This window comes from Haliaeetus leucocephalus, unplaced genomic scaffold (assembly GCF_000737465.1).
Source record: "Haliaeetus leucocephalus isolate CR32 unplaced genomic scaffold, Haliaeetus_leucocephalus-4.0 Scaffold195, whole genome shotgun sequence".
Taxonomy (NCBI): Eukaryota; Metazoa; Chordata; class Aves; order Accipitriformes; family Accipitridae; genus Haliaeetus; species Haliaeetus leucocephalus.
The window spans coordinates 1,143,915-1,163,142 of NW_010972631.1; the positions used below are offsets into that span (position 1 = coordinate 1,143,915).

General features: G+C 39.1%; 2 protein-coding genes across 2 annotated transcripts in view; both read left to right on the forward strand.

The window, feature by feature from the left end:
* RRAGD (Ras-related GTP binding D) overlaps nucleotides 1-19,184 on the forward strand; it is a 19,535-nt gene extending 351 nt beyond the window's left edge. Inside the window, exons 2-7 of the mRNA XM_010565695.1 lie at nucleotides 6,079-6,374; nucleotides 6,795-6,994; nucleotides 7,975-8,089; nucleotides 13,960-14,102; nucleotides 15,930-16,078; nucleotides 17,877-19,184. Of these exons, the coding sequence (XP_010563997.1) occupies nucleotides 6,079-6,374; nucleotides 6,795-6,994; nucleotides 7,975-8,089; nucleotides 13,960-14,102; nucleotides 15,930-16,078; nucleotides 17,877-18,028 (1,055 nt within the window). The 3' untranslated portion in view covers nucleotides 18,029-19,184. The remainder of the gene's footprint in view (nucleotides 1-6,078; nucleotides 6,375-6,794; nucleotides 6,995-7,974; nucleotides 8,090-13,959; nucleotides 14,103-15,929; nucleotides 16,079-17,876) is intronic.
* Nucleotides 8,072-19,228, forward strand: part of UBE2J1 (ubiquitin-conjugating enzyme E2, J1) — a 57,927-nt gene continuing 46,770 nt past the window's right edge. The window contains exon 1 of the mRNA XM_010565690.1: nucleotides 8,072-8,089. The gene's annotated coding sequence lies outside the window, so the exon portion shown is untranslated. The remainder of the gene's footprint in view (nucleotides 8,090-19,228) is intronic.

A 19,228-nucleotide genomic window follows, 5' to 3' on the forward strand; every position in this document is an offset into this window, starting at 1 on the left:
TGGGGAGGTGAGGTTTTGGCGGCCGGGGGTCGGGCCTGGCCGCTCTGCGGGTGTGGGTCAGGGAGGAGGCGAGGCTCCCCGCGGGATTAGGGGCACGGCGAGGGGGGAGCGAAGGGAGCCAGGGGGAGCGGTGTGGGGGAGACGAGGCGTCCGGAGGGAGGGCAGGCCTCGCTGGGGACGGGGGTGGGTTGCCTGGCCAGAGGCCAGGCTGAGCGGGGATGCTGCGGAGGTGACCGCGGGAGGGGACGGGACGGGACGGGGACAGGGTGCGAGTGGGGAGCTCTGAGGCGGGAGCGGGGCAAGGGCTGACAGGTAGCAGGAGGGCTCGGGAAAGAGGGAGGAGGCAGAAGGAGCGCAGGCAAAGTGGTGGTGGGGGAGGGGGTAATCGCCTTTCAGCGTTTTCCATGTCTGGGGTAAGAGTTAGTAGTTATTAGTGGCCGCAGCCGGGTGATGTGACTGGAGTGTGCCAGGGAGGCGGGGGGCCGGGTGTCAGGCTATAAAAGGCAGCGGCAGCACCCAGCTCTGTGTCCAGGGCGGCTCTGCAGCTGTGAATGTCAGTCCCACAGTGGCAGGCTCTGCTCGATGTCCGCTGTCCGTGTGTCTGTGCGTGCGAGGACCCGCGTTACTCGCTGCATATCCGTGTCAGTGGGGATGGATGGTGATGCAAGGAAGGACAGGCTTACCAGGAAAAGCAGCCTCATTCAGTAAAAAGAGGCAATGCCGGCTCAGAGCCTGTTGCTTTCATTCAGAGCCTGAATTCATTCTTCTGAGATGTATTTCACAAAGGAGCTTGGAAAACTCTCAGTATCTCAGGGCGAAAAAAGAATTGCGTTTTCATAAGAGCATAATAAAAGGCCACACGTTTTAAGGCTACTTTGATTATTAGCACGCAGAACCCTTCTCCTCAAAGGCCGAGTCCCACAGGCTGCCATGGGAGGTACTGCGTTGACTAACACAATTTTGGGGAGGAGAGAAGGTCAGGGCTTTGAGTGTAAGCCTTCACGGTGAAAGGCTGTGGGAATGCTAGGATGTAAGAGATGTAGCTGAGACTAATTAAAGTCTTATTTGAAACTGCTTAAAAATTGCCTTTATTTCAATCCAAAGAGAATATATTTAGCGTATTTCTTTAGTGCTAAACTAACTTAGCATTTTCTGTAGAGAAGTAATCCATATTCTGTCCTCAGAGGAATTTATCTGGGTATTTTTCAATAGGAACTTTGCTAGACTGATACAAATTTCAATTGTTTTTTCATAGTAACACCAGAATATTGTAACAGAATTTCTTAACAGAAACAAACCTTTACATCCTGAATAGCAGGAGAAGACAGTCCACGAAGGGACCTTTTTTATGCAGAATTAAAACAAAGGGGCATTTTAACAGTCCAGATCCCCTGGCTTTCTCTTACATTCTGAATTCTCTGGAGAAAGAGGTATAGAGCATCTGTAATGGAGGGGGTTGGGGTTTGGGTGTGTTGTGTATTTTAACACCGGCCTGCAGGGCAAGGGGCTTTCCTTTTCCTAGCTTTTGTCCTCTCTCTTCCTGGATCTGTACAGTAAGTAGTCCAAAATTCAGTGTCACAGTCTCCACTTTTCCCCAAAGAAAGAATGGAAAGGGTGATGCAAGGAGAACAGCTTCAATGCATGGCTGTTGAAAGTGAAAGGAGAAGCCAGGCTTAAAAGTAAAAACATAATTTGTCCTTGTAGGCATACAGGAGATTTCAAAACTTCATATTGGTTATCTCTCACCCCATACTGGTTTCTTGTCTCCAGCCCGAATGCTGAAACCACGTCTCTTGTCCTCTTAATCTTTTTACTTTGCACATGGGGTCATATTCAGTAAAATACTTAGTTTACATAAAGCCTAGTCATATTTTTGGTATATGCAATTAAAAAGTATTTAGAAGCTAGGAAGCCCTCTGCAGAGTGTCCAAGAAAGTAGCTTTAAGACATATCATTGCACAGTGCTGCTCTTGTGGCAGGGTGGAACCAGGTCTTCTGGTTCTGAGTCTTTTCTTTAGCCACAAGAATTTCCTTCCACCAGGCATTTCTGCAATGTTTATGAACCCACAGTAGCTGAACAGCTTTCTTGATTGCATATAAGCTGTTTCTGTTAACTCTTTAGGCTCAGGCAATCTGTTAGCATTAGAGATGTTCATTGTGTGTGTTTTGTAAAGCTGTTGTCTCGACAGCACTCCAAAGTGCTGCAGATATCACAGTCACCGTAGTATTGGAAATGCTATGAGATCAGTGGGCTTGAAGGTACATGATTGGGAAGTTTGGGACTGCTAATTCTCCTTTACACAAAAAAGGTTGAAACTTAAAAATAACATAATTGCATTAGTGGACAAAAAAATAATCATTATTAGCTGTATTAGTTTAAAACGAGACTCGGGCTTGTTACTGTATGGACGGTAACATGAGCAAAATAATTTCTTTTGGCTTGACATCACTTGAGCAGATGAACAGCCATGCGTTTGAAAACTGGCGAGATCTACAAATACACCTTCCAATGTGGCATCCCTATCACATATGCCTGTGAAGCACTGATAGTCACCTGCTTTGACAATTAATTGCAATTGATGTGGAATTCAGGACGGGCTTCGAAAACTATTTTAGTTATCAATTAATATTTGTAATAGCTTGAAGGAGATATTAAAGTATTCATTGTGTACTGTGCATCCTGGTGAGACAGGTCAGGACTACTACGTGCAGTTCTCAATTAACTCCTCAGAGCTGGGCTCTTCTGCATGTTGCAACACAAGCAAATTGCACTCCGTAAGCACAGACACAATTGCAATTACAGAAATTTTGTAAGGAATTGACTGCTTCTCTGTGGGGAAAGTGCTTTTGGGTTTAAGTTTAGTTTGTGAATGCTTCAAAGGATATGGTGTCTAACTAGCATGACTTCTTTATGTCTGCTTAGAAAAGCTGAAATATGAAGAACTGTTGGTATGCATTAGAAACTGGCATTTTATAACATTTACTCTTTGCAAAAGTGAATGAAGCAGGAAATGTGCTGCATCTCGCAATAGGGAAAATTATCTTTCCCATTACAGAATAGAGAATGGTTTAGTGTTTCTCTTAGGCATATTATGATCTCACTCAGTAACCTAGTCTGGGAAGTTGCAGTGATACATCTACTGGCATTTCTGTGGCAAATTAAAGAAGGAGTTGTCATGTACTCTGCAAAGGAATGTGGGCACGCAGTGCATCGTCCAATTCCTTTACATATAAGGTAATCTCTTAACTCTCTCTCAGATGAAAGTGCTATAGCAGCCTTGCTATCTAGTCAGGTTTGGATGATACTCATTTACATTTCCCTGTCTTTGAACTGGCAGGATTTCAAAAGCTAAGTAAGTATTACTAGCAGAAGACCTGGTGTTCATTCTTCTCATCCGTAACTCTGTTTGCACTTGACACTGTATTTTTTATTTTTTTTTTTAGTATGGCTTTAATATAAAGCAATTTCTTTCTAGTAAGTATTATAGTCCATAACAATCCAACGGTCTGGAATAATTTAATATATCAACAACGTAAAACCCCAAGTTATTTAAAATATTTTTTTAGATACATATGAGTTTTTTTACCCTATTTCTTAAAGAAAAGGGAGTTATGTAGGTAGCCTGTCTTCTGGTTGTCTCATCACTGGTCAGAACTTTGGAAACTGCTGTCCACCTTCAACCAAATTTGAACGAAAGATGTCTCAAAGGTGATTAAGTTCCCACAGATTTGCTGAAAACTGGCATCCAGAAGAGAGAAGAGACCCAAATGAAAGTGTCTTCAGAGGGACAGGCGAGCAGATGTGTGTGTTCTTTGTGGCTGCAGCTGGCAAACCAGTGTGTACGTGTGTACAGTCTGGCCAACCAGCATGTGTTGAGCTCCAGATTGGCCACAGCGTGTCATATCTGTTATTTGGAGGATATGTCATAAGACATACAGGGGGAAGTTGGTGTTATTGTGGTGGGTAGAGGAAGGGGACACAAAGTACAAATCTAGCAAATTAGACTTTGTAATTTCTGTTGCGTACAGAGTAAATGGGAGGTTTTTTAATTTTCTGAAACACAATAAAGCCTCAACTGGAAGACTGTTCTTTATATGCCTTTATAAAGCATTTTATTCAAACTAGTTCTTGTAAAGCTTTGAATAAATTATTTTTCCTTCTGATGGCCACAATGCAAACTGCATGATGTATGGATATATGCACATTAATGAAACTGGGACTATATGTTTGGCAGCTGTGGAAAATTTGTACACTAGAGAAGAGAGTGGTGTGGAGGAAACACTGTTAAATCCTGTACCTTTGGTTTGCTTTATTGACAAGACCGTACCCCCAAAACATAAAATATCGTTACATCGTCCTAGAGCAGAGGTTTATTATTCCTTTACAGGTGTGAAGTATTGTAGGCACATGTTTCTTGCAGCCACAGGAGGGTACTATCACTGTTCAGATTGACAGGAAGAGTAGAGCAGCATGTTGACTGCAGCTTATTACTTCCTAAATTTGTTGTCTGTGGATCAGCAGAAGTTGGCCGTTGCTGCCTTAGGAGAATGAGATTCTTACAGAGTTACTTGTTGCTGTTCTGCTTGAAGGAGCTTCATCTGCGCACTGCTCCAGCCTGGCAGTGTTTCATGTGTGATAATTGACAAGAGTACAGCAAGTGGTAATACCCATCAAGGCCTTTCAAATGTATTTAAAATGGATAGGATACCACCGATAGTGAGTTTTCAACTCCTGTCAGTCACTGTGGTGACACGGGCCCACACCGAGTGGCATAACCACGCAGGAGCCAGTAGATGGTGCCAAGGGGATGTTTTATGCTAACACCGCAAGACCTTCCCTTGAGAAGTCCCAAATTCTCCATAACTGAAGCTCAGCAGGCACAAACGGACGCGACCAAGGTTCTGTGCCCTCCTGGCAGGCACGTCCTGCTCTTGTGTTTCTGAAAGTTGTGAGTGAGGCTTGAGGAACACAGGAGGACAGATGTGATCACCACCCCTGGGCGCAAAACATCCTCCTAGGCAAAGGATTCCTTCAAGCTTTCCGTATTTTTCAGCCCATAAGGCTATGTAATAAATTGACAGGTTCAAGTTGTTGTGGCTGAGGTTTCTTGTTTTGGATTTTCATATCTTTGGAGTAAAGTTGATCACTTGAAGTATGCAGGGCATATGCAGGAAGGATGCGTATGAGCAAATGTGTGCCAGTTTTCTGCAATTCAAAATTTATCCCAGCAGAAAAAGAGAAAGAAATGCAATTATGTTGTGCTCTGAATTATGTTGAATAGTCTGTACTTCAGTAGGTGGCAGAAAGCCTGCCTGACAGCAAGTGTTTTTAGCCTGTTTTCTGATCAGTATTTTAAATCTGACCACTGTGTTCTGTGAGCCTTACTCTGCAGATTTAGGATTGACAACTCAGTTTTTTGCATTGCTTGTGTTTGACACTGCAGACAGGGTATCACAGAGGTGTTTGAAAGCTTTTTACATCTACGTGCAGTACCATTTTCAGCTCAGCACCGAAGTCCCAACAGAGAGAAATTATGTGCCTTCTGAGTTGTCCTCTTCCTATAGCTCCTGGGATGTGTGACTTTACTTACTTACTTTATAGGAAGGAAGGCCTCATATAGCCTTAGGAAGATCACACAGATGTAACTAACACAAACTTACTCCTTTCTTCCAGCAGTGTGATGTAGCTATCAGTTGTCAATGGTATTTGTTACTGGATGATACTCTTTTAAAGTTGGGTTAGAATGTATGTGGGATAGCGTTAATTATAGTAAAACTAGAAATTTTAGGATATCTGTGTGTGATAACACATCTTTCACATACAAACTGAGCAGTCAAGCCTTCTGCAGTCTCTGTCTTAGAGGTGAGAAGCAGATTTTCTGATAGTATAGCCTAAGGGGCAAATAATTCAAGTTAAAATGCCTGTAGCACTGCTCCCCAAGCTTAAAAATTGTTAACATTTGCATAAATCCAAGTAAAAACGTCATGAAAATAAATATAAAATGCATGTTATCTGGCAGTTACTAATTATATTCCCATAGTATATTACTTTTCTTCTTGTGTGATTTTTTTATTCAGTTTTGGATTTCAATGATCCATTCAGTACTGAAGTTAAGCCAAGAATCCTGCTCATGGGACTGAGAAGAAGTGGGAAGTCTTCCATTCAGAAAGTTGTCTTTCACAAAATGTCGCCAAATGAGACTCTCTTCTTGGAGAGCACAAACAAGATCTGCAGAGAGGATGTTTCCAACAGCTCCTTTGTCAACTTTCAGATATGGGATTTTCCTGGGCAAATTGACTTCTTTGACCCTACGTTTGACTATGAGATGATTTTCAGAGGCACTGGAGCACTGATATTTGTTATTGATTCTCAGGTAAAAAGTGGGCTTTAAGATACCGTTTTCTTTTCTTCCTTTAGCAGTAGACAAATGGGTTGGAAAGCATAGATTTTTTTTTTTTTCCCAAAGCAAATAGATGACTTAACTTACATCACAAACACACATTAAAAGAAAGTAATTAAAACTTGAAGAACTGCTTTACTATTTTTAATCTCTTTGCAGTATGTTCAAAAGTTAACTAACTTGCTTTAACATCTCAAGGTTCTTGCTCAGATTCCTAAGTGCTGACAGCATGAGATTGGTGCACATGCTGGATGTAAGCTCAGGCTTCTACTTATAAGAAATAAAAAAATTAAGCTGTTGTTGAACTGTAGCATTATCTAAAAGTGTCATAAAATTTTATGTATATTTTTAAGAACTTTTCTACAGTTGTAACTTTTCTTTTTCCTTCATTAGGATGATTATATGGAAGCATTAGCTCGGCTGCATCTTACTGTGACCAGAGCCTATAAAGTGAATCCAGATATCAACTTTGAAATCTTTATCCATAAAGTGGATGGTTTATCTGATGATCACAAGATTGAAACACAAAGAGATATTCACCAGAGGGCAAATGATGACCTTGCAGATGCTGGATTAGAGAAGATTCACCTCAGGTGAGAAAAGCTGCTGTGCAGAGAATCCTAAAGAGGAGAGCAGCTTATTTGACAAGTTACCATTTTCTGCTCTCTTGAAGTAGGAGGCAAAAAGCTTTTGCTATATGAAGGAAATGAATAGTCAGAGACATTGCATTTGACCTGATCCAAAGTATTTTATTTCCGATTGCTTTCTTAGAGGGAAAGATAGAGAGGAGATGTGCTTAAAAACAGATGACAAATAAACCAGAGTCCTACCAGTTTTTGCTGCAGCTGCTGTCTTGAAATAAGTTGCTTGGACAGTGTCAGCAACCGGTAGAGCTCCAGCCAGTAGTGTGTATATGCCACTTGCATGACTTTTGCCTTCTTTCAAACCTCTCTGTCTCACAGTCCCCTCCCAATCGCTAGTCCTCACTGTTGCAGCCTGCTTGGGGCCACTTGGGAAGACAGGTGCTGTATCTTTGCCTTATGTCTGCTGAGAAAGCAGATTCTTGTAGCAGATAATGAAAAATAGTGGACTTCTGCAGACTGGGAACTAGAGGACATCAAGTTGTCATGGCTTTCTTAGCACTTAAAGCCAAGTACAAATACATTAAAAAGAGAGACCTGCTCTGTGAACACGTCAGCTCTTTAGAGCTCTTAACTACTTGACTGCATCATTGCACTGGTAAATGGGTCCACAGCTTTCAAAGAGCAGATTGCAACAGACATACTCAGTAACATTCCTCTCCTGCAATTTGAAAAATATTTTCCTAAGAATACCAAGGTGGGAGTTGCATCGTGAAGTTCTACATCAAGGTCTAGTTTGCAGTGTCTAGGCTTTTTTTGTATAGAGATGAAGTCCTATGTTTCAATCATAACATGACTTTTGATCACAAGGGGTAATTGCATAAATGTAGGCACTTGCTGTTTGACAATATTTCATTTCACTCATATTATGAAAGGTACATCATGTTCACGGTATGTGGCTAAAAGGAAAATGTGGTGACGTTTTTTTCCAGCTTTTATCTGACAAGCATATATGATCATTCTATATTTGAAGCATTTAGCAAAGTGGTACAGAAACTGATTCCACAGCTCCCAACACTGGAAAACCTGCTTAACATCTTTATTTCAGTAAGTACTTGTTATATACTTTGTCTGTAGATCCAGTTATGTCCAACATGCATGTTCAGATACTCTGTTCGCTGCCTTCTGAGAGATTATGAGTAATTTGAACTCTCGGAGAAATTAACAGAATGTAGTTGAAATGCACCCACATGCAGCTTGGCCTCACCTCCTTGTCTATTAAACAGCGTTGCTGAGCTGCCGAGATACAGTATTTCCTGAATCACAGAAAGTGGATTAGCAGTCATCACTTTTCTGCTCATACGTTAATCTGAATGTTGCAAAGGTCTGTGCTGCATGCGTTTCTTTAAGTAGTACTTAAATTTTGTGTAAATAAATTCTTAAATGAACACCATCTAGTCTGACCTCCTATGTAGAGCTGTCTACAGTGGTTCCTAGAATTAATTCTACTTTGTATTGAAGTTTATCCCGCTTAAGAAAATCTTCTCTTGTCTTGAAATTTTTAGAGGTAAAGTGCATCACAACTTTCACCACTTCCACAGTTACTCTGAAGGCCAGTTAGGGAGCTTTGTAGATCTAGTGGCTTGTTATCACTGTGGAGGTAATTGCTTGCTCCACTCTTCCTGTATGTGTGATCCCTTCCTCTCCTTTGTACTGGTTCTGATACTCACCTGTTCCCTCGTGGAGTCACTATGACAGACACTAATGCACTGTTGAATTTAGTTAATAGCAGGTCATGGAGGAGTCCAACATGTTCTTGTTTTGGCACAAGATAAGAGGTGGGAACATGTGGCCATGAGCAAAGGGAAACAAAGTGAGTAGGTTGTGAAAAGGGGGAACTCCTTGTTTTGATGGTGGTGAAGTCAGGCTGTAGCAGCTCCTGACGCTGCACACTTTCTCACAGTATTCTAATTTTGCACCTTGCATCTAGCATTAATTTGTCAAGCTTCGATTTCCAAGCAAGGTATTTTGTTGTGTCTTTTTTGTGGTTTTGAAGTAATGAAATTATTTAATATCATACAACAGCCTACTAGATAAAATTAGACTTCACAGTTTCTCCATGTAGGGTGTGAAAATGGAGAGAGAGAAAAGTTGGATGTGTTGCTGAAAGGGAGAGCTAGGATTAGAGGAAGGTCTTTCCAAAACTTACTGTCTTACTATTAGGCAACAAATGATGCTATTTCATAATGAATGGTTTGTTACCAAGATCTGTTTCTGCCAAAATGGCTGGACCATATACCAGTTATCACCCAGTCTTGAACTCCACTTAGGACAGAAAGGTAATGAAGGAGTGATGACAACAGTTCTGGAGCAGTTGGTTACTGAATATGCTACACAAGTCTTAAAGAGAATGCTGTCTGAATGATAGTCCTCCTTGTGCCAGAGTCACCTCAGTCACTCATAATTGTGAGTCAGATCTCTGTATGGGGTCTCCTTGCTGTTTGGAGTTGGTGAAGAATTTCTGCCAAACCACCAGATGAATCAAGCACGAGCTGCTTCCTGAATGACTGACGACAGTTGCTTGTGTGTCTGGAACACCCAGAAGGCAGCTCCAATAATATCTAGAATATCAGATGTAATTTGTAAGGAAGAACAAGTCTTTCAAATGAATGGGAAGTCCAAAAAAGTGAGCGAGGTATGCTATTTCCTCTATTCAGTAGGAGAAACAGTCTCAGACTGTTTCTTAGCTCCAAACAGAGCAAAATCCAGTTTGTTAATGACCTAGGGCAAGGGGTAGCTGCTGTAGCTGTGTCCTCAGCATGCTTGCTGTCTGTTTTTATAAGTATCTTCTACCTGTAGACGGGAGACTCGGAATGACTCTATTTGCAACCACAGAAAGACTAAACATCATTCCACAGCATAGAATTAGTTAGCAGGTGCCTCTTTTACTTTAGCAACTTAGTGACAGCAAATCTTGACGTGGATTTTGGTCATGCCTTACCTCAGGAAGCCAGTGTGTTGGCTATCAAAGTGTGGGTGTATTGGTGTTCTAGTTTGGATTTTGCAGCAATATTCATGAGGATGTGTTTTCATTTATGCTATTAAGACTTCTAACACAAAGAGCTGATGATTACAAAAATAAATCTGTGATCACTCTTAAGTTCACAGCAGGTGTTTGACTAACTTTATAGTGCCACAGTGTGTTAGCTTGTATGTTTGAGGAACCATCAGTGTGATAATACTGCTTCTACATTCTTTAATGTAACTGCTTGTAAACTATAAAATAACAGTTGGTTTGGCATTCAAAACCCACATAAATCTTACTTGACTAACACTCTTATCAGCTTCATGTAGAAGGATGTCTGGGTTTTAATTACTGTGGCCTTACCAAGCAATCAAGTTGTGTGACATGGGAATGTGGATTTTCATTTTAGGGTTGTTGGCAGGGGGATGGGGGGGTTGAGGGATGTTAAAAAGTATGTGTAAAAACAAAAAACGAGTTATCATGATAAAAATAAAATGAAGTACAGTTTTGTTTATTTAATGATTTAAATTTCATAATCTAAATTCAAACGTGTTATTTAAAATGAAAATTCATCCACAAAATCTGCTGTTTGCCACAAGACCTTTTTAAATAACTGTCTGAAATTCATCTCTAACTGTAACTGACTGGTGATATCCTGTAAGTTCTTTTAAAAATTACTTTTTAGGGCCGAATTCTGGCTTACTTTTCATACTTTCAAGAAGGAAAAAGATAGGCCCTGTTACTTAACCTAGGAACTGGAGTAACACTACCAGTTTTACTGAACCCATTCCAGAATAGAAACTGCCTTCTACTTTATCACACTCAGTATAGTTGAGAAACACGGTTTAAATTTCAACTACGTCATGGTTTTTACCTATACAAAAGAAAATCTCCTATATTCATGGCAGAAGACTTTTTGCATGACTCTCTTGGTTCAGATTAGCCATGGAACACTCTTAGATCAATTCAGAGCACTTGATAGAGCTTCTAGCGCATGTTGCATCTTCTTTCCAGGCTGTAGGGTTGCATCAGAGATAACTAGTGCTTATTCTGACCCTGCTCTTGTTGACATCAATGGCAGCATTTCATTCAGTTGCATAAGGCAGCTGTTGGCCTTTGTTTCTCTAATAAGGAACGCTCCTACTCTAGTAACAGAAACAGTTGTTTTCTTATTGTCATTTTCCCTGACTAAGCATTAATGATGTAATGTCTCTTTGAATAGTATTTTTTATCCACTGGTTCCTGATTTTTTTATGACTTGTAATTATTGTTTGTACTGTTGGTTTCTTTTTTTTCCCTTGAGCAATTTCCTCACAAACATTCTGGCAAATCCTTTGCTTTTTCAGTTGAAGTTATACTAAAAACCCTGGCAAATGAAAGCTTTGAAGTCATGTGGGTACAATTTAGTGGTTACTACTCCTGGCAGTCCATCCTACGCTTTCGCAGAGGTTTCTGTCACCATACAAAGTTCAAGCAAATATGTGCCAGTTTCTCAGCAGGTCCTACCATGTTGTATTGGTTTCAACTGAAAACGAGCATGGTTTAAGCTAAAACACCAAGCTCTGCCCTTACCAGCAGGCCTAACTGCTGGCATGGCAAACATCTGGAGATGAAAACCTTTTTAACTGTCACTGCAAGTACAGGCAGGCTGCAGCAGCTGGAGTTCTGAGATGGAAAAATCACTTCTCATTGTTAAATGTTATTATATTGTCACTGGCATCTTAATAATTTAAAGTACATCTTATCTGTACAGCTGAAATTGTCACTATATCTCTCTTTATATAGTACAAAATTTTATAATTGACTCTTCATGAATGTCACTACAGGGCTCGAGTTCCAACTTCTTTTGTCTAAAATGACTTGTGTTTTCAAATACATATTTTGGCAATGAATTATGGCTGTATACTTATATGATATTTACAAGTAAATCTTGTGATTAATCTTATTTGACAGCATCTGTTGAAGTATGTGAGGTGCTGTCAGAATTATTATTTAAAAATTAAAATTACAGAACTATCATGTGTGGCCAGAATAACCAAAATAAATATGCATACATTTTTGTTCTTAGTGCTCAAAGAACGTAGACTTTTAGAGCCATGTAGGCTGAAAGGGACCTACTCAGAGTCAGGCCAGTTAGAGCAAGTTGCTCATGGGTGGGTCCAGTCCAGCTTTGTGTGTTTCCAAGGATGGAAACTCTATAGTATTAGGTCAGCATGCTCCCAGTGCTTCACCACTCTCATGCTAAATTTTGTTTTTTCTTCTATCAAGTCATAATTCAGCTTGTGCCTTTTGCCTCTTTTCCTTCAACACTAGCTCTGAGAAGAGTTTGGCTTTGTCTTCTGTGCACCTTTACATTAGGTATTTGTAGATAGCAACAAGCCTTCTTTTCTTCAGGCTAAATAAAGCCAGTTCTCTGAGACTCTCCTTGTACATCATGTGCTTCAGCCCATGTATGTAAGGTATCCACCGTGTATACTTTGTTTTGAATATTTTTTTTTATTATTAATGACTTACTGAAACATGCCACTCACAGAGTCTTTTCCATAATGAAATGCAAGAAATTCACTGCTATACTCTTTTATTATTGATAGATGTTTCCAGCCTTAGCTGTGTGTGCGATGGTGGAAGAATTAAGCCTCTTTAAGAAGCAAATGCCCAAAATATTGCTGGCCAGTGTTCAGTAGCATACCTAGAATTGAAATTTGTCTACCTATATCAGGAAATTTGGAAAGTGGGAGGGTCCCTTTAGTCTCTTAACTATGTGTTAAATAGTTGACTTAGAAAAGAAAGAAGAAAAAAGGAAAAGTTCTGCAACTACAAAGGAAGCTGAAGCTATTAAAACTTGTTAGGGGTTTTCAGTGTGTTTTTTGATAGTTACAAAACTCCTGTGGCAGCAGTCCCAAACCATATTAAAAAGGTAAGCCCATATATGGAGAAAATTCAGTTTGATGGGAGAAAGTTGCTTCTCTTCCTGTGTAGGTGGATTCTGAAGCATATTTTATAGCTTGAGCTTTAGCGATACTGGGAAATTGCTGTTTGTGTTCATGCTGGGACAGCTGCACAGGTGCAATCCCTTGATATCAGCAGGCAAGGCTACTGTTTTCAGCTAAGCAGTACCCATTTTTTCCTCTTTTTTTTTTTTCCAGGAAGCAGAGGCTTATGGCAGTTTACCTTATCTACATGAAGAGTATGAGCTAGCATTCCTGGCTAGCCTCTGAGAGCTGTGAATACAATACATCTCCAGTATGGAGAGAATCTTAATCAGCTTTGCAGGATGACAGGAACATAGCTGTCATCACATTAGTAAGCCTTAGTATTATAAACATGGCTTTAACCACCAGTGCTACATGAAAACTGAATGAGCACCATCAAAATACTGGTCTTTCTCTTGTGATCCTAAAAGATGTTCTAAGAAACCTGACAGTAAAACAGCTACAGACCTCAATGAGACAATTTCTCAGTTTCCTTGAGAAATTAGTTCCTGAACACTACTGCCTTCTTTGTCCATCAACTTTTTTTTTTTCCTTGTTTTCACCTTCTTACCTGTGCAGCTAGAATGACTTTAAATTACAGCCCTCTTTTTATGTCCATTGTTACAATCAAAAACCCAAAAGCTTGATCTTGGAAGATTTTTTTTTTTCCCCCGCAGTTTCCACTGAAAATAAATGTAATCTTTCCAGATGTTTTCCAGAGAGAGGAAGTTTGGGAGTGTAACTTGGCGTTATGTCTGCTCAGAGGCAGAGAAACTGTTGGAAGGTCTGTGAGCATCAGTTTGCTACAAATATGGCAGTGCTGTATGTACTGTTCTTTCCCAACAAGCTTGATTGCAGTTTAACTTCCACTTCTTCAGCCTAGCTTTTTGTATAACAGGCAAGTAGGGGAACAAAAAAGCTTGGTATCAATTTGAAGACCTGGCTTCCATTTTATCTATCTTTCTTCTTTTCTTAAATAGAATTCTGGGATTGAAAAAGCATTTTTATTTGATGTAGTCAGTAAGATCTATATTGCAACGGACAGTACTCCAGTGGATATGCAAACTTACGAGCTCTGCTGTGATATGATAGATGTTGTGATTGACATTTCTTGTATATATGGGTAAGTAAATTGTTAATGTTCTTCGTAAAACTGTGTACCTAGAATCTGAACGGCCTCAAAATTAGAATGATGTGGGTATAAACAGTAATAAGAATGTGTAATTTGCCAGACTAATTTGTCAGGACAGGGAAGAAGGAGGAAACAGCAAGCCTCTGAGGTACAGATCCACTGCCAGCAACAAGCACAGTTCCCTGCCCAGCCTCTTTTGTTAACAACTTCCTCTTTCTATGCTAATAATTTTATTTGGAGGAAGGAGTGGGAAGTAACCAACCTAAAATAAAGGGAAACATTATCTTTTTGTTCCCCAGGGATGAATTCAATAGAAGGATGCCTCCTATTTAAAAAAAAAAAAAGTGGGGCCATATTTAGTTTTGTTTACTTTAATAGCTGGTGGCCTCTACTGGCCTCAGAGAGCTGCTTCACTCTTGCTTCAGTTCTCTGTCCTCTTTTCCCTTCATGATCTTTGTGGGGGTTTTTTCAGTTTCCCCTCCTTATACATTACCAACTGGAGATCTCCTGGGTTAGCATGTATGTCTCCTTGCAAGTTATGTTTCAAATGGCTTGGCCCTTGGCTAAATGTAATGCCAGCTATTCCTGGGAAAGGTAGGGGCACATTAAGAATTAGTGCATTAAGATGCATAGATTTAGAGGCTAAACAGCAGCATGCTTAGAGTGTGGTATTCTTTGGTAGCTTTGCATTCTTACCCATTGGTAGACTTCTTGCACTCTTGGAGAAGGTGAAAGGGAGAATCCTGGTGCAGATGTGCAATAAGCATTAGAACTTCAAAAGACCAACAAATTGTTGAATACCTTTCTAAAATTTCTTATGATTGTATATTCTACTGTGTGTTTCAGATTTTGCAGTTGGTCACTTCAGTAACTGTACAAGAAGTTGTGTTTTACAGAGGTATACAAAAAAGGATGCTGATTCTGTGGCATTTTTTTGTACAAAGATGCTGCTGTGTAGTTCAAAAGACTATGTGTTTAATTATTCTCTGTACAACACCACTTGTGGGGTGCTCTTTTCACAAAATGTCACTCTGGCACTGTCTTTGTGTAACCATTTAGCATTCATCACCAGAAATCTGCTTGCCATGCTTTAGCTATAGACTAAAGAAATTATATTACAATTCATTCCTTGTCCTCTGTTCCTGGATCATCTGTGGAACTTGCTACCTTAATATATTATTGATACTAATTGTTCTGGGAGGTTGGTGATAACTACCCATTTAACAAGATCTGTGTGTGCATTCAGGAATAACAGTAAAATTACAAGGTACAAAACTAATAGTGATCATCATGACACATCATCTGTGAAAGAGAAATCTCTTTTCATGTTATGATGTTGCAAAAGGCAACATCTCATGAGGAAAGTCTCAAGATGGCTTAAACTATCAGTCAGCTGCCATCGCTCAAGCAAGGTTACTGCATTTGGAATTGTCAGTACAGACTTACTGTTTCATGTGTTTTAGATAAAGTCATAATATAGTGCATTGATTAAAAGAAAACACAACCTTGTAGTAAATGGTTGGTAACTAACAGAGGAAAAAATAAGGCTCCAGTTCAGGTACTTGGCAATCAAACAATTTCTAGCACCAGATCTAAGATTTGGTGTATGATTCGATAAGTTTTTTAATCTCTATGTCTTCTTAGTTTACATAGTGTGGAGTTTGAATAAAGTCTCTCTGAAAGGTTAAAATGAAAATTTCATAAAGTTTGAGATTATCTAGTGAAAGAACCAATGTGGGAGTACTTTTGTTAGCTCATCTGGTGGCTTATCTTTTCTTGTTTGTTTGTTTGTTTCTTTGTTTGAATATTGCCCTTTAGGCTTAAAGATGATGGCACTGGAACTCCTTATGACAAAGAATCAATGGCAATCATAAAACTGAACAATACAACTGTCCTTTATTTAAAAGAGGTGACAAAATTCCTTGCTCTTGTTTGTTTTGTCAGAGAAGAAAGCTTTGAGAGAAAAGGTATTTTTCTCTTTTCTAGTATCACATTACTTTTCCTTTATATTAGTGAGTTAATGAGTGACTGTGGTTGTCATTAGCTGGTAACAGTCTCTAGCTGTATCACAAATACTAAAGGTAAGTACAGCTTGATAGAGCTTACAAAACTTGTTTAAAGCATGAAGTATTTGTGGTGGCATTAAGATAAGATGAAATCGTAAATGTATTTGACAACTTTCTGATATGAAAGCGTATGAAACTTTATATCCAGTGCAGTAAAGCTTCCATCTGCAACAGTAGAATGTGTCAGTTTATCTTGGCTAACATTGATTTGTACCTGTTGGCGCCAGCATACGCATTTGGAACAGCTTGTGTGCCATAACCAAGGGAAAATTACTGAAACTGGCTGATAGTAATAAATATGTTCTTGCTTTCATCTCTGAAAGGAGGCTTTTGAAAAGCTGCATATTTGGGACCTAGGTGGCTTTTGTATTTTGCACTTAAAGTGCATAAAATTTCTTGGTTATCTCTCTGACCCTGGTCAAGGTCAATACTGAAAGCTTGGCTCATGATAGCTCTGCTTGCTGGCATGATGTTCACTGTGTTACTGGTCTTAGTGAAATGCCCTGAGACTAGAACTGAGCAGTGAAAGAATGAGCCATCATCTGAGCTTGTGTCCCCATCTTGTGATATTTAATTCACCAGTCAGTATTGGTGTGTTTGTGAATGCAGTACTCACACTGTGTCTGCTGGGCTGTTTGACAGGCTATTTAGCTTTTATTTTATAGAACTGCAACTGGTCGAATTTCTCGCAACTGTGTCAGGTTGTTGTGTCTACATAGTTTGGGACACTTCGTGCTGTAGCCTGTACTCTTTAACAGTACAGCTCTGGTATTATAATGCAGATTAGCTTTTGGTGCCTGGTGACTTCCACATAATATTTTGTCTGAACTCTAGGGAGAAGGAAAGTAATTCCTGGAAAAAAATCAAAGTGTAACACAGTAGATTTAAACCACTTAAAATATGTATCATCTCCTGTTAGGGAAATTGAAGTGGAAAACACTGCGGTATTTGAGTTAAGGCAGCTTACATCATTAACCTTCAATGAGGTCATAAGCTCAGTACCAAAATTCTAAAATTGTATTGCAGTATTACACAGCTGTAGCACCCAGTAAGTCTTCTAATTGACTACCAATATGGCTTTACAGCTTTTCTGTGGGATCACATTCAGCCCACTCACATGGTAATGTTATCTGCCTATTATGTATGTATGTAATCTAGCAGCATGTCTATTGTGTTATTTTTCAATTACAATGTAAGATGAAATACAGCTGGCTGTTGTTTGGTAATATTTCTATCAAGTATCCATTTCAAAGCTTATGTATTATCAAAAAATAAAAATTCTTTGATTACTAGATGCTACTTATTTTTATCACAGTTATTCTGTAAAGCGAATTTACAGAATGACACCATATTTTATGAAAGACTTTAATTTTTCTTGTAGTATACTGAGCACTTCTTCAAAGCTCTTTATTAAGATAAAGCTTTGTTATCTGCCAATGAACTTCTATTTGTTTTCTCTTAAGACTAAGAAGTATGTTTAATATTGGACATAATATGAAGCTGTAATGCTCACTGATTTATTTGTATTTATCAAACGTGCTTTTGCTTAGCACAGAAGAAAATGCCTGGAAAATTCACTGATTATGACCTCCAGAGAGACAGTGTGGTATTTCACTAAATGTAGAATATAAGCAATTTTTTCATTACCTAATTTGTATAAATGTCTTTATTAATATGGAAAACATTTCTGTCTCTGTAGGATTAATAGACTACAATTTCCATTGTTTTCGAAAAGCCATACAAGAAGTATTTGAAGTAAGAATGAAAGTAGTAAGATCTCGAAAACATCAAAGCCACATGCAAAAAAATAAAAGACCCACTCCGAATGGGACACCAAGAATGCCACTGTAACTGAGGTTTTCTGGCAATGTGGCAAGCAAAGTTTTCGTGAAGTTGGTGTGACTTCTGCATCTCATTGCACTGAGTGAAGAGGAAAACAAATGGGACTGATGTATTATATGAATTTTCCCTGAACGTTCAGAAAGCACTGTTTAAATATTTTTATCCAATCAGTTTTTTTCATATAGTGAGCACTTTGAGCAAAATGTTGTATATATAAGCATTGAGGTGAACACTTGTAAGAATTTTCTTAATATATGCTGTAAACTTTTTTTCATGCCATATTAAGAAAAAACAGCTGTGACAGAGATACTGGGTACATAATTTGCACTTTTTCATGTTTTCCTTGTGGAGTTGGACTTTGATAAACTTAGGTTTTATGGTGATTTTGATGCATGGTGTCAGGTAAAATGTATGCTGTAGTTTATTTACCTGCTACAATCAAATTGGTTAGTAAACAATTAAGAAAACTTGGTACAATGCCTTTTAAAATTTGTGACAGCTAATACCTAACATTCATACAGATCTAATTTCATATATTTTTCAATTTGTAAACTGAAGAATAATTTTGAAGTATTACAGCAATAAGCACCTTACCAGGGATCATAACTGGTAGGTAAATATTAGCTTTTATAAAACAGGCTTTTGGCCAAATTTCATCCGGAATTCCCTATAACACTGGTCATGCCCTCTGTTGGGTCTGTTTTTATTATTTACCTCAGCATATACTACTAAAATACCTTTCTATAAAGATAATTGTTTTGTAAAATGGCTCTATGTTGCACTGATATTTTTGTAAGGCTTCAGAGGAGGGTGTTGTATCTGAAAGGTTGAATTTACATTGCTGAGTTTGTTTTGAGAGCCTGCACATCTACAGTTGGTGCACTGAAGAATCTATATGTATTGCCACCCTGACGTTCTGATGTACTGATAGAAAGTCCTAAAGATGTGAGCACTGGGTTCTGATACCCTCTAATAGGGACACGTCTGTGACTGAAATCAAGAAGAGACCATTAAAATGAGGACTGGACAATCTACCTGCTGTAGTAATCGGCGTGCATCACTACTTTTTATTTTAATATTGAACATGGGCAGACTTACTACAGGATCGGCCAGCAGAGCACTCTCAAACCTAAAAAGAAGTAAAACTTACTTTCCGAGTTCTGTATTCACTGGTTTTGTTTCATTAATGATACCAAATTATAGTTTCTA